The 15,723-nt window shown below is 32.8% G+C and overlaps 1 protein-coding gene across 3 annotated transcripts in view; it reads right to left on the bottom strand.

Moving 5' to 3' along the window:
* Positions 1-15,723, bottom strand: part of GOLGB1 (golgin B1) — a 70,186-nt gene that overhangs the window by 44,284 nt on the left and 10,179 nt on the right. For 2 of the 3 annotated variants that reach the window (XM_051985375.1, XM_051985376.1), the window contains 6 exons: positions 8,725-8,819; positions 7,179-7,331; positions 6,828-6,986; positions 3,503-3,634; positions 2,693-2,824; positions 936-1,058 (listed from right to left, as the gene is read on the bottom strand). In XM_051985375.1, coding sequence (XP_051841335.1) covers positions 936-1,058; positions 2,693-2,824; positions 3,503-3,634; positions 6,828-6,986; positions 7,179-7,331; positions 8,725-8,817 — 792 coding nt within the window. In that variant the 5' untranslated portion in view covers positions 8,818-8,819. The remainder of the gene's footprint in view (positions 1-935; positions 1,059-2,692; positions 2,825-3,502; positions 3,635-6,827; positions 6,987-7,178; positions 7,332-8,724; positions 8,820-15,723) is intronic. The other variant, XM_051985377.1, reaches the window with a different exon arrangement.

The raw sequence follows: 15,723 nt of genomic DNA, 5'->3' as shown, positions 1-15,723 counted from the left end.
ATAAAATAAACATTACAAAACTGTCTTATCCATTCTTAAATATTAATAACATTGGAAAAAGTAGTAAAGTAAAAACAAAAAATAACAAAATTTTAGTATGTATCCCATTCCTTCAGTGGCACTCTGTTCTTCTATCAGCCTTTATTCAATAGTAGGTAAACATTTATTCACTATACTCAAAAGCTAAATCGTTGCCAGTTCTTTAGGAATTCCATAACAGTGAAAAAAGGAAGCATAGACTTTTTAATTCTTTTTTGCCGATTAATCTTTCTCTCATCTTAAATATAAATTAATCTAGATGATCTTTAATGTCCTTTCCAATTCTGGCAGTCTATGATTAATTGAGAAAATGTTCCCTCTCTCCAGTTAGTTTCCAGAGAAAAAATTTATCTTACTTCACTCTTTTTTTTGGTGAGATGGTGGGGACTGTGATAATGCAGAACAAAGTACAGTTGAAGCCTGAAACTAAGAGGGGCAAAAATAGTCTCACACAAAGACTGCTAGAGAGGGAGAAAAAAATAAGCCTTGGAAGGAAGTATACCTGTACAATAAAGAAGGAAGAGAAGACAGGAAAGAGAAATGAGTTTCCCTGATAATAAAATTAGCCATCAGGCTAGTCTGATCTTCAATGAGCTAATTCCTGAATGTTGGCCTCAATATAAAGTACAGCCAACTTCCTGATATCAATACCCCCTAGGGGGTAGGGAAATATAAAACCCAAAGAAAAATACAATCAAAGCAACAGTTGGAATAAAGTCACTTAAGGAAATCAGTTAAGCAACATACTCAGATTATGTGAATAGTAAACATACATTAATGAGCAATAAGATGGAGAGGTTAGGGAGGATGTAGAAGAGAGGGGAGGTAACCTATCACATTTTATTAAATAATTACTGAAATCAAAATGTTCGCAAAAAAAAAAATTAGTTACACACCTGTTGCATCTCTGTCTCCACCTCTTTCTGTGTTACTAATTGAAGAAGTTCATCTTCATGAAGACGAACTTGTGACTCAAAACGTGCATCCTTCTCCCGGACCACCTCCTGCATGGAACTCAACTTAAGACACAACCAGAAAGACTATCCAAGTTACATTCCCAATCTTCTATAAAAACAAACATGAAATTCCCAAAATTTTCAGAGATTTTAAGGAAAAAAGAAGGAAATGGCAAGAAATTAGAATTATAAAGTAGCTACAAAGAGCTACATAGTTTAACTACTATTCCTATTCCTGTTCGCAATAGGTTGTTTTTGGGTACCAGGAATAAGGATGTTTTAATTCAATTTCCAACTATGACATAAGTCCTCTATCAAAGAAATCAGTCTGAACAGAAGATTCTTTTTAAAAATGAATTTTATATAAGGATATTAACCATCCATGATGCAATTTTTAAAAATTCTCAGTGTTCACAATATTAATTTTTTATAGTACAATTAGACTCATCTGTCAAATTCAAAGCTACTTTATAAATCCCCACTCAAAAACCTTACATTATTTGTTACTGTCTATAAAAATATTCCAATGCATTTAAGTAAATATGCAATCTGGCTCTAAACTATCTTTCCAGCCTAACTGGCAGGAGAATGTCCTTGAAAAAAACTATATCTGTTCTCTATCTCTAAACTTGTTAACAGCTATTTCCTTATCACCTGCTGCAAATGTCCAAACCAAGACTCTCACCTGAGCATGAAAGAGAAAGAGAACTAAGATTAGCCAGTTGGTCTCTATCATAGTAGTTTCTTAATACTTTGCAATTTTCTCATCTGTCTTGCCCTTACTCTTTCAGTATATATAGAATTTCTTTTTTTGATAGTTTGACCTTCAACTCCTACAAATCTTCTAACTGTTATGAGCACAAATTCTGGGTCTGTCTGCCATCTTGATCTGACCTCTTCAATCTCCAACTATGACAAAAGTCCTCTATCAAAGAAGTCAGTCTGAACAAAGATTCTTTTTAAAAATGAATTTTAAATAAGAATATTAACCATCCATGATGCAATTTTTAAAAATTCTCAGTGTTCACAACATTAATTTTTTATAATACAATTAGACTCATCTGTCAAATTCAAAGCTACTTTATCAATCCCCCACTCAAAAACCTTACATTATTTGTTACTGTCTATAAAAATATTCCAATGCATTTAAGACAATATGCAATCTGGCTCTAAACTATCTTTCCAGCCTTACTGGCAGGAAATGTCCTTGAAAAAAACTATATCTGTTCTCTATCTCTAAACTTGTTAACAGCTATTTCCTTATCACCTGCTGCAAATGTCCAAATCAAGACTCTCACCTAAGCATGAGAGAGAAAGAGAGCTGAGACTAGGCCAGTTCGTCTCTATCAGAGTAGTTTCTTAATACTTTGCAATTTTCTCATCTGTCTTGCCCTTACTCTTTCAGTATATATAGAATTTCTTTTTTTGATAGTCTGACCTTCAACTCCTACAAATCTTCTAGCTGTTATTAGCATAAATTCTGGGTCTGCCATCTTGACTTCTACTACCTGTGTTCTTTTGATTTTCATTCACTTATCAAATTGGTGTTCTGACCTTCATCTTTCACGTATGTTCTACTTCCATAATTCTAAGAATTTCAACTAGTGTCTTTAACCTACAAATATTAGACTCTACCATTCAGTTCAATCCACGAGAAATATAATCATTCTCTATACTTTCAAAATTTTACTTCCTACCTGTGCTGCTTGTTCTGCTTGCACTTGACAGAGTTGGGCTTGTAGGTTATTAATTAGTTCTTCCTTCTCCTGGAGTTTTTGTTTCAGCATTTCAAATCCTTCCATCTGATCATCTTTAGGAGGTGTGTTACACTGAAGAAACCGAAAAAAAAAAATAATCAATTTAAGCAAAACAACATATTTAGCTCCTTGCTATTTATTTTCTCTATCATTCATGGCCCAGGGTAGATGCCTTTTCCTACTCCTTGAAATCATTCATGTCTATCCTAGTGCTCTCTCCTTTTGCACTTCAGAAACACTCATCTAGATCAATGGTATCAAACTCAAATAGTAATGCTGCAGCTGGCATACTAAGAAAAACACAAAATAAAATTATATTTTTATTTATTTTTGTTAAACATTTCTCAATAACATCTTAATCAAATTTGGATTATACTGGGAATTTTATGGTCTCTTACTGTGAATATGACACCTCTAGTCTAGATCATTCACTGAATACCAATTCATGTATTTATGTTTTGCCTTCTCAACAAAGAAGTAATTAATTAAGGACAATGTCTAACACACACTTCCTTTATATATTCCCATAAAGCCTTATAAAATGTGTTGCGTATTTTAACTATTAAATCACTGTGCTGATGGTTTAAAATTAAATAATTCAGATACCACCGCTTCAATTACACAAATATAGTCCAAATAGGAATATCATATCTTATGGTTTTAGAAACTTATTATCCAAATTTGCTTACCATTAACATATTGAACTTTGTCCTTTTAACCTGATGATTACAAGTCCACTTTAATTCTTACCTGTGCTGCTTGGTCTCCTTGAACTTGACCGAGTTGAGTTTGCAGGATGCTAATTAACTCTTCCTTCTCCTGGAGTTTTTGTTTCAGCATTTCAAATCCTTCCATCTGATCTTCTTTAGAAGGTGTGTCACACTGAAGTAAGCAGAAGACACAAAATAACTGATTAAAAGAAACAATTTCTTTAGTCCTTTGCTATTTGCTCTGCAATCTTATTCTGCCCACCAATAGGCATTTATTAAGCATCTACTATGTACTAGGCACTATGCTAGGCTTTCTCAAAGATCTATCAAGTTTTCCCTCTACAAATCCTGAGTCCACACTTTTCTCTTCATTCTGATGACCTTCTCAGAACTATCATTTCATGTCTAAAACACAGCACTTGATTGCTTGCTAAGCTCTAGCTCTTTGCCTTCTATCTACCTAAAATACAACAGTAGGGATCACTTTTTCTGTCATTTTGATCATATTTCTTCCTTTTTTAAGTCCTTATAATGGTCTTTTAAATCAAAATATAATTATCTATGGTTTTAGGCTTCTCCAACAATTAAATACCACCTATTCATCCCCTACGTTGGCCTTACTTAACTAATCCCTCTTCTGTTAAATCCTCTAACCAAGTAAATGAATTGACTCTCTGACATAGTTTGCTTGCCTAGCCACAATCCCTCAACCCCAGCAATCTATTATTATACTACATAAAACTCAAAATCTTTTTTCCCAAAAAACATCAGATTCTCTTCTTTTAAAATCTTGAGAGTCATAAAATTATCATAAAACTTTCCCAAACATAGCTGCAAAGGGCCCAAGTCACTTTGATAATCTCTTAATCCTATGTACATATTTAGAACATCTAACAAATTAGCAAATTATACTTGTGCTGGCATTTCTGTCTTAACTTAATTACCCTCAATAGTAACTTAAATAACATCTATTTAATATAATTATAATATAATAACAAATGATCATCTACTCAAATAACAATAATATTTTATTAAAGTTTATATTATGTGTTAAGTCAATATGGTAGGTCCTTTAGGAATGCTAAAAAAGATATTATGACACATTTCTTATCCTCAAGAAATTCAATCTGAGAGTGGAAATAACACAAATAAGCAAAAAATATAGAACATCAGAATTAAAATTTCTCTTGTAAAACCATGGAGAAACAGTGAAGGCAGGCAAAAGACCAAGTCACCCCTAGGACATTTAAAGATGAAAATGAAAAAAGACAAGATGACAAAAAAAAGAAAAAAATCTATAAAAAATTGTATAACTATTTTCACCGCCAAAGACAATGAAGTTACCATATTTGGACTAATATCATAATCCCTGATGAGTTTCTTAAAGAAATGGAAATAGCACTAAAGAAACAAAAGATAGGATAATCTGCTGAAATAGTAATCCTGCATATACAGAGAAGGAAAGAACACAATTTTGAAGGTATAGAGGAATTAATTCTAAAAGTATCTGGAGCAGGGAAAGACACTAACAGTGCAGAAAAAAAAAAAAAAAATCTCTACTTTATTACCCAAAAAAGGTGACCAAGACAATTTCAGTAGCTACTGTTTTTGCTTTTTTTTCCACTCCACTACAAAACAATCTGATGCAAATGAACTACAATATATCCAATATTTTAGAAAGGAATATGTAAGTTCAATATTCCACAGCAAACAATCAGCATTCTACAGTAAATAGTATCTTTACCATTATACAACTGACTGAGAAATGAAGAAAATAAAAAATAAAAAAATTTCCCTATACACATACCTCACTGACTAAAACAATATGTGTGACTTTTTATAGCAATTCGTGATTTTAAAAGCTATCTTTATCAAGACAACTCCCAGGCTTATGTCAGAATTGTACTAGGTATATTGAAAAATATCACAGGGATAACTTTATCAGCTGTCTGATTATTAATACAAAGCAAATAATAAAATAGGGAGATAGAGGTTTCCCAAATGAGTTTGCCACAATAATGAAGATGGTCTAGCCAGAGTTTAAATTAAAGAGGGATTCACTATACATGAGGAGGGCCTAAACATACTCCCATCTGAGAGTATTATTGTGCTGATTTTATCAAAACCTGAAGCACACCCAAATGACTTCCTAAATGACTTTCATAATTGCAGAATTGAGAGAATTTATCTAGAATAAACTCTTCCATAAAACGAATTTCCACCAAAACATACCTAGCAAGCAAATGGTACTCCAACCTCTGCTTAAAGCTCTACAAAAAAAGAGTAATTCACTTTTCAACTCTGGCCAAGCTTACAATGTTAGGCTTAACAACAAACCTAAATTTACCTCTTTGCAACTTCCATCCTTAATTATTCTTCCAAATGAGAGCCCATCAATTTTCTGATTCTGATTATCAAGCACCCATTGAGTCTTCACTTTGCTGTGCTAAACATTTCCAGGACCTTCAACTGGTTGTCATATGCCACGGACTCAAGGCCCACCATTCTAACTGCCCTTCTCTGGACATTCTACAGTTTATTAATGTCTATGGTATCCAGAACTAAACACAACACTCTGGATGAACTGTGAAAAGAAAAGAGTACAGAAGAACTATAATCTCCATATCACTGGAAACTCTGACCTCTTAATGTAGTCTAAGACTATATCAACTTTTGAATGAATCTCTGTAAAAAAGGGGTAGATACCTGAATGACATTCTCTTCCTTCCATTTAAACCCTGGGTAGCGAGTATCAAGGGGCAAGTTCAATGACAAACAGAATTCTCCTGTTTGAAGCAACTCAACTGTTAGTCAGAATCTAAAAAGTTAACTACCACAAAAGACTCAGAATAAGGAATCAAAAGATAAATCTATCAAAACATGACCATGTCACAGTAGGATCTTCTTTTATCTTCCCAACATCAATCATACAATGTTCCTCTCCTTAATATCCTTCCTCTTCCCTCTTGCTTGTGCTAGGCAAGACTTTCCTGACTATTATCTGAAACTGGTGATCAACTTAACAGGTATTTCATGTCTTTGTTTTCTTTTCTTTTTTTTCTTCCTGAGGCAATTGGGATTAAGTGACTTCCCCAGAGTCACATAGCTAGGAAATATTAAGTGTCTGAAGCCGGACTTGAACTTAGGTCCTCCTGACTTCAGGGCCAGTGCTGTATCCACTGCACCATCTAGCTGCCCCTCATGTCCTTGTTTTCTATAAGATTTCAACTCTTCCTGTGTTTTGAAATCTGGTTTGAAATTACAAGCTCATTTTCCTGATGACATAACCTTCAGAGTTTATGATTTATATCTGATACCAAAGAAGACAAATACATTGAAAATATTTATTCTCAATTCAACCATACCTTGTTAGGGAGCTGCTGTTTCTCTGACTGAGGTTCTTGGGATGACCCAATTCCTCCTTGTGCCTTCATTTCTTCCATACGTTTATTCAGGGAGGCTAATCGAGCTTTGGCTTGAAGCTTCAATTTCGTCATTTTTGTGTCTGCAGCTTTTCTTTCCTCCTATCAGAGAATAACAATGCTTGATAAAGAAACATTTATTTACCTACCAGTTAACTTATACTGACAGTGAATTTTAGTAGGCACTACCTATATACTAGAGGAATACTATAATATTTGTTTTTAATGAGCAGAGAAGAGGAAAAACGAATTATAGTTTTTTCATAAAATACTTTGAAGGAAAAAAAATAGTACCTCTAAAATAACATCTTTTTGCTGTAACTGAATATCTTTCTCTCGAATAACATCCTTCAGTTGTATCACCAGCTGCTCTGTGTGGGCCAATCGCTCCAGAATATCCTCATTTGTTCCACTATTAAGCTCCATCTCAGGTTCTTGTGTTAGTTCCTAGAATTGAAACAAAGAAAAAAACATCAAAAATAGTAAAACAACACACTTTTTTAAAAATTTCCAATATAAGTTCATTCCTATCTTTTTTTTTTTTTGCTCTTGATTTCCTTTTTATTAAAAAAAAACAACAACAACAAACTCTCATACCTCTTTTTCCTCTCTCAAGATATTTGTTCTCAAATTACCCTAACATGAAAAGATCCTTTCTATATTAACCAGAGTTACATTACATAAAACAATAGAATCAACAATAAATACAATAGTAAATGCAAAAGGGTGTTAGGAACATAGCAACCCAATTTCTCCATTTTTTCCAAATCTTTCTTCTAAAATATAGTGGAAGTTATAAGGAATATTGTATCAGTGCTCCTATTAAAAAGAACAGAACTAGAATAATCTAATCTCTATCAAAATTTAGTTTTTGTCCAATGAAGCCTTTCTCACCTTCTTTGATCACAAATGTACAAAAGCTATCCTGTCCTACAGAAGCACTGACAGAATTATTTTTTGAAATTCACCTTGCCACTAATCTAGCTTTTCATTCAAGCATTAATCTAAGGCAAGATAGTTTTTTTTTTTTAAATACAAATATATTATTTTATTCTAGTGGAATATCTTTGTGGCTTTTGTCAAGGGAAAACCCAGAAGATTTTTGTTTTGCTTTTTAAAAGAAGAAATGACTAGGGGTTTCTCTTGCTTTTCTCCCTGGGGGAAAAAAACCCATTTCACATAATTTTAATAAAATAAAAACAAAAACTCAAACAACTAGACACACAAACATTAATGGCCACAATTATGAGTAATGATCAAGAATTAATTCATCAATATTTCCTCCTATTGTATCCTCTGATACAATCACTCATACATTATCTGGGTAATGGTAGCGCTCAAGTTAAAAGATAGAGATTTTGTTTGTTTCTGGTTACTTTATAACAATTCATCCACTAGATTCATTATGTATATTTCTTAGACCATTACAGGCAGAAGGGGAAGTGTCTCAAGTGTTTCCATGAACTGTCATGTTCTTAGCACGGAAACCACTATGCCGGGAAAAATTTGGATGACTTATCAGCTAATATCTGATAGCCAGATTTTTGTCCCTCCATTTCAAACAAGGACTTGAAATAGGCAAGTTCTATAGTCAGATATGATAAACACAGATGAACGTGATCATACAGAATTGGGGCAGATTTACTTCTTTCACACAGCTCTTGGTATTAAAAATACATCTGTGAAATCTGGTTCAAGCAAGAGGAATAAAATGACTAGGTACACAAGGGCAAGAAGTTCTCAAACCAAAGACAAGAAATTCCTTGATCCTTACCTATTACATTGTTTCCCCCCAAAAGTGATGAGAATGAATTTTATTAGCTCATAAAAAATTACTCACTGGATTTTGAGACCCCACTATATCACCATCAGTGCCATCCCCTGATAACTCCTGCAGAACAGTGTTTGCTATTCCTGACAAACGGCTCAGCATTTCTGTAACAAAAGAGCAAAATTAAGGCTTCTTTTTACTGATAAAACTTACATCATGCAGAGTATAATAAAAATCCCAAGCTGGTAGTCATCAAATGAAATCTGTGCTACTATTAAGGAAATTCATAATTCATATTAATTCATAAACACATAGGAATTGGTTTCATATTGATATTTCCAACCACACCTATACAAAAATTTGAGTTACAAGTAAAATCCTCTTCAGAATTTCACCTCTTTTTGTGAGAGACAATATTTCAAAGAATGAGATTTAATCCCTCTTTAATATTTCATTATATACAAATCTCATTTGTGATTTAGTTGTCAAATCTTGTCACTTATTTTTGTGCTGTTAATCTTATCTGAGCTATGGCCTATTCATATCTAGAAGGGTCAGAGAGAGTAGAACAAATGTGTGTACCTATGACTACAAGCTTGGTTTCTTGGAATGCTAGATATTACTTGCTTAAGTGAATTTTTATGGTAAGGATTCCCCTACAAAATAAATGGAATAACTATTTCAACAGACTGTTATTTTTTCTTTTAAAACTCTTCCAAAAGTTTTTCCTATAATAATTTCACCAACCCTTTAAAATTTCTGGATCCATCTCTCTCCCTCAATTTACTTTTAAAATGATGGTTTTGCTCCTTCACAGTTATATTAATTATATGTTAGTCTTAGTTTTTTAACATATAAATTTCTTCATAGCAAAAAGGCATTCACTCGTCATTATCAGAATAGACTATGTACAAAAGCCAAACAGGTGCAAAGGTTTATACCTAAGTCTTATACATTTTGCTAACAGATCATAAAAAATCTTATCTTTGGAGTTGAAAACATTCATTAATACAGTGAATCTCACTCCCATAATGTCAACTATTCCATATCTGTTGGAACACTAGGCAAGTCACTTAACTTTTCTAGAGCTCAACTTCTTCATGTATAAAAGGAGGGTTTGAGAAGAGAGAGTTAGATCTGATGACTTTTTAAGGTTCTTTCCAGTTCTAAACCAATTATCTTGGATCCTATTCTATTTATAGAAATCATTGTGATTCCATGGGCAGTGAGACAGTGGAATGACTCTGGAGTTAAAGGAACTGAGTTCAGATTCTACTTTTAATTCTTAACTACTTGCAAGATTTGGGGCAAATTGCTTATCTGCAATATCTAGATTGGACTAGATAACCTTTGAGATTTCTTCAAGCACTAAATCCATGATCTCTAAGGTCCCTTTTAACTTTGTCTTATGATTACTTTAAAATTAATTGTTATTAAAAACATTAAACATCAATATTATTATTGGTTATTCTTTTTTATTTTATATCATTTCATAAAGGTCTTTTCAGACTTCTTTATATTCTTTATACTCTATGTTCTTAATTGTACTTAATAATATCTCATTATTAGTAATAATACAATAATATCTCATTACACTAATGTAAAACAATTTAATCATTATTGGACATTTTAGGCTACTTGTCATTTAAAAAATTATTAAAGCATACTATAACACTATGAAAATCTTTAAACACACTGCTCTGATTCTGTGATCTTTGTCTCTAAAATGGAAAAAAAACAAGTTAAACTTCTCAAGAATCTAAACTTTTATATATTAATACCTCAAATCTTTGAACTTTTTCCTTTCTTATCTACATCACATTAGACACATATATTGTACAGAACTGGCAAAAGAAGTCATCACCAGTGAGCACAGCAATGAACAATGACAATATCTTTATCTGATAATTCAAAATGTGTAATTAAAATTATGGTCAACATAGAACCACAATCTTTTTCATCATTAACACACAGATGTACCAAGCTGCCCTTCCAATTTCTGATGCCCTGTCTACAATTATAAACCTAGAACAAAAATTAAAATGATGATAATCCAAAACCTTTTATGTACCTAATTGTATATACCACTATCCAAAGAAAATAATAATATAATCTTGTCTATCTATGCCACACCTACTAAATCTTTAAAAATTTCTATATTGGAAGAAATCTCATATTTCTGTAGATAATAATGTGGGTCAAATATTTATTACTGGGTGTCCCAGAAATCTTAAAACTACAGTCTTAAATGTATAATCTAAAGTTTTGTTAACTTAAAACTACACATACTTCTAGGACACCCTGTATAACAGCTTAATTGAGTTACAATGATTTGATAGTTACAAATGATTTACAATTACAAAGAGCTTCTGTATTAATCATCTACTTTGCTTCTCATCATCCTTTAAAGGAGAAAGTGAAAGTTTTATATGTTTTTAAAGATAAAGGTAAGCATTAATATAGCATGCGAGAGGTAAAGCGGCATAATGGTAAGTGTACTGACTTGAGTGTTAAAGACCTGGATTCAAATTCTGACTGACATTGACTAGCCTCACATATTAACCTTTCTCAGGCTTTATTTCATCATCTGTAAAATGGTAATAACATCACCTATACTATTTCATAGAATTGTTCTGAAAATCAAATGAAATACTATATATGAAGTGCTTTGTGAAACTTTAAAAAGTTTATACAAATGTTAACTATTATTTCAACTCCATATAGAGTCAAATGCCAAGTTTAATGTTTCTTTCTTTGCCATCTTACTAAATATAATTCTAATCCAATCTCTCAACTAGATCTACTTATATCTGGAAGGGATAGAACAGCATACTTTACATTTTTCACAGAAGAACTATTCTGATGCAACCACGTGGCATGCCAGTGATAACTAGGCTGTCTGAAGCTATGCCACAGAAGCACAAGCTCTGACAGGCCTTCCAAGCTAGAAATGCTTTCGGTATAGCCCCAGCAAAAAAGAAATATACACAGGAGTTGACAAAATTTATCTCATCTTAGATTCAAGGTCAATACAAAATATCTATTCACTGAGAACTTGGACACTTGGAATGTCCATTAAGTACTGCAAGAACAGTTGCTGAAAACACAATGCTCCAAACCAAGTCATTTTGAATCTTGATTTTTTTTTTAAATTGGATCTGTGATTTCATTGGAATAGGCAACTCCCACTGAGAACACTCCATTCTATTAATGCTGATGCACAGCTGCTTTGCAATCTATAAAGATTTGCCTAAGGCACTGAGAGGTTAAGGGAATCTTTCAAAGTCCCGATCAGTATGTATCAAAGATCAACTTGAACCTAGATATTCCTTACTCCAAGATTGTTTCCCTCGGCTTACAATTCTCCCTCTTGAATTTGACCTTAGGTACTACAAAAAGTTAGCAATTGAGAAGGATTGTTATGTGCCAGAACTTGAAACAAGGTGATAACTCAAAGGAGATGTTAGACTCCTAGTGTTAACTCAATGGAATTGATACAATGCGAAACCTGTTCCCAGAGAGAATGATCATATATTTTACAAAAGAAGAACACCACAAAGGATGACAAAAAAATATGTTGGGAATTAAAGTTGAGATAAAGAAATAAGAGGCCAAATGTCTCAGAAATCTCAAATATTTTTTTCAAGAAATCAAATGAAAAGCACTGTATGGCAAGTACTTATCAAAAACAAACAAACAAAAAAAAACTCTCAAAAATGACCATATCAAAACACAGAGGAAACAAATTGTTAGGGAGGTAGGAATCATTTCAGAAGCAGCTGAGTGCATGCAATCAGATCAATGGGTTATACAACAAAGAACAAAATCAACACAAAATTATGAGGATAAAAAAAAAAGTACAACAGCTCCAAGGAAACATATTTAAACATTTAAAGAAGTTGTTGAGACCAAAAATGGAAAAACAGTTGAATTCAACAAGAGCTTTTATTAAGCATCTACTTTAACAAACTAGTGATACTAAGATAAAAAGTAACAGTACCTGCATGCCCATCAAGGAGTGAATGGCTAAACAAATTGTGGTATAGAGTGGTGATGAAATATTACTGTATTATAAGAAATGAAAGAAGATACTAACTACATCCCAAGAAAGAAATAAGTAATGTATAGTATGGATTTATATACATATAAATATTTGTATCTAATGGTACCAATTTCTAGAGGTGGGGGGGAGGGGGAAGAGAAGAAAAAAACAAAGTTACATAATAGCATATATTTAAAAGGAAAATAAGTTGGTTATAATAGTTTTGCAGTTTTGCATCCAAATCCCTTTTCAAAATTCTTTATTATGGAAATATTTAAGTTCAGAATAAAAAGAAAAGATTTCTAACCTCAAAGAGCTATAAAGAGGATAAATCATCATTATTGCCATCACTACATTCTGATGGCCACTTACAAAATTTTTCAATATATTATCATGACAGACCCATAGAGAAAGCACTAGAACTTTTATTATTCCCATTTTATAGATGAAAAAACTGATAAATTAAGTGACATATCTAGGGTCACATAAATGCCAGAAGCAGGATCCAAACCAAATCTGTCTTGAAGTTTTATATTCTTTTCTTTTACATCTAGTCTTTTAAATATGCACATAGAATAAATGATACAAAATAATCTGAGGAGGAAGACAGCACTAACAACTGGGAAAATGAGAGAAGGCTTCAAGGAAGAGCTTATTTCCTAAAGAAGCCTTAAATGAAAGATTCTAGAAGCCAGAGGTAAGGAAAAGAATGCATTCAAATGCATTGTCTTGACAAATGAAAGTGGCAATAAAACTGCTGAGTAAAGAGAACATTCTGCAATCTAATTTGGTTAGAATTCAGAGTTCAAGAAGAGAAAAATGGCCAGATTATAGAATGTCTTAAATGCCAAGGTGAGGCATTTATATCTCTTATCCTAGACATAACAAAGAACCACTGACAATATAGAAACAGAAGTGACAAAGTCAAAAGCGTGGCTTGGAAAGATAATCTGACAGCTCTATGGAACACAAACAGGAAAAACAAGAGATAACAAGCTAATAGATCAGTTAGGAGGCTATTACAATAACCTAGGTAGTGTGATAAGAAAAAATAATGGTCTGATAATCATTTTTTCTTAAGTTTAAATGATGTTCAAATTAAAAAGCCTTTGTACAAATAAAACTAATGCAAACAAGATTAGAAGGGAAGCAACAAACTGGGAAAACATTTTCACAGTTAAAGGTTCTGATAAAGGCCTCATTTCCAAAATATATAGAGAACTGACTCAAATTTATAAGAAATCAAGCCATTCTCCAATTGATAAATGGTCAAAGGATATGAACAGACAATTTTCAGAGGATGAGATTGAAACTATTACCACTCATATGAAAGAGTGTTCCAAATCATTATTGATCAGAGAAATGCAAATTAAAACAACTCTGAGATACCACTACACACCGTCAGATTGGCTAAGATGACAGGAAAAAATAATGATGAATGTTGGAGGGGATGCGGGAAAACTGGGACACTAATGCATTGTTGGTGGAGTTGTGAACGAATCCAACCATTCTGGAGAGCAATCTGGAATTATGCCCAAAAAATTATCAAAATGTGCATATCCTTTGATCCAGCAGTGTTTCTATTGGGCTTATATCCCAAAGAAATACTAAAGAAGGGAAAGGGACCTGTATGTGCCAAAATGTTTGTAGCAGCCCTGTTTGTAGTGGCCAGAAACTGGAAAATGAATGGATGCCCATCAATTGGAGAATGGCTGGGTAAATTGTGGTATATGAATGTTATGGAATATTATTGTTCTGTAAGAAATGACCAGCAGGATGAATACAGAGAGGCTTGGAGAGACCTACATGAACTGATGCTAAGTGAAATGAGCAGAACCAGGAGATCATTATACACTTCGACAACGATATTGTATGAGGACATATTTTGATGGAAGTGGATTTCTTTGACAAAGAGACCTGAGTTTCAATTGATAAATGACGGACAAAAGCAGCTACACCCAAAGAAAGAACACTGGGAAACGAATGTGAACTATCTGCATTTTTGTTTTTCTTCCCGGATTATTTATACCTTCTGAATCCAATGCTCCCTACGCAACAAGAGAACTGTTCGGTTCTGCAAACATATATTGTATCTAGGATATACTGCAACATATCCAACATATAAAGGACTGCTTGCCATCTAGGGGAGGGGGTGGAGGGAGGGAGGGGAAAAAAAAAATCGGAACAGAAATGAGTGTCAATATAATGTAATTATTAAATAAAAAATTAAAAAAAAAAAAAAAAAGTTTAAATGATGTTGAGTTTTTTGGTTTGTTTTAATGCCACAACAGGGAAGCTAAAGCCAGACACTTATCTCAACCAGAAAACATTTGATGCCCTGATTAAATAGTAAGAATTCATACAAAGACAATACCAGTTCACAGCACAAGTTCATATTTATTTATTTGGTTAATTGTTTTTGTGGGAGTTTTTTAATAAGGTAGTTCGAGTTAAATGACTTGCCCAGCATCACACTGCTAGTAAGTATCTGGGGCCAGATTTTAACTCAGGTTCTCTTGAATACAGGGCAAAAGCTCTATCTAGTGCACTATCCAGTTGCCCCTACAAATTCATAGGATTTAAGATTATTAGTACAATCACCTAATAAAATAGCATAAAGCAAGAATGGAAAGAGAACTGGTACCAAATTATCCCAAGAACTTAAGAGATGAAACTAGGAAGAAAATAAATAGAAAAAAAATGGAAGAAACTTAACATTTCTATAGAAATTTATTCTCGTTATTTATAAAAGCAGAATGACAATATTTGGGCTCTATAATTCAGCAACCCTATTACTGTATGATAAAGTAGAAATAGCCTTTAAAATGAAATAAAAAAGAACAAATGGATCTTACCAATAAATATTGAGGAAATCTATATGGAAAGTGATAAAATTCTAACGGTATTCCAGGATTGATTTTCAAGATCTCTTAAAGAAAGAAAATTTCAAAGAATGAAAAGATCATACATGGTATTCCAAGAAAAAAGCCAAACTCAGTTACAAAGATTTCAAAACTTCTCCCAGG

Source organism: Antechinus flavipes, chromosome 3 (genome assembly GCF_016432865.1).
Source record: "Antechinus flavipes isolate AdamAnt ecotype Samford, QLD, Australia chromosome 3, AdamAnt_v2, whole genome shotgun sequence".
Classification (NCBI taxonomy): Eukaryota; Metazoa; Chordata; class Mammalia; order Dasyuromorphia; family Dasyuridae; genus Antechinus; species Antechinus flavipes.
Note: the sequence above shows the minus strand (reverse complement) of the source record. Positions and strands in the feature narration are given on the sequence as shown.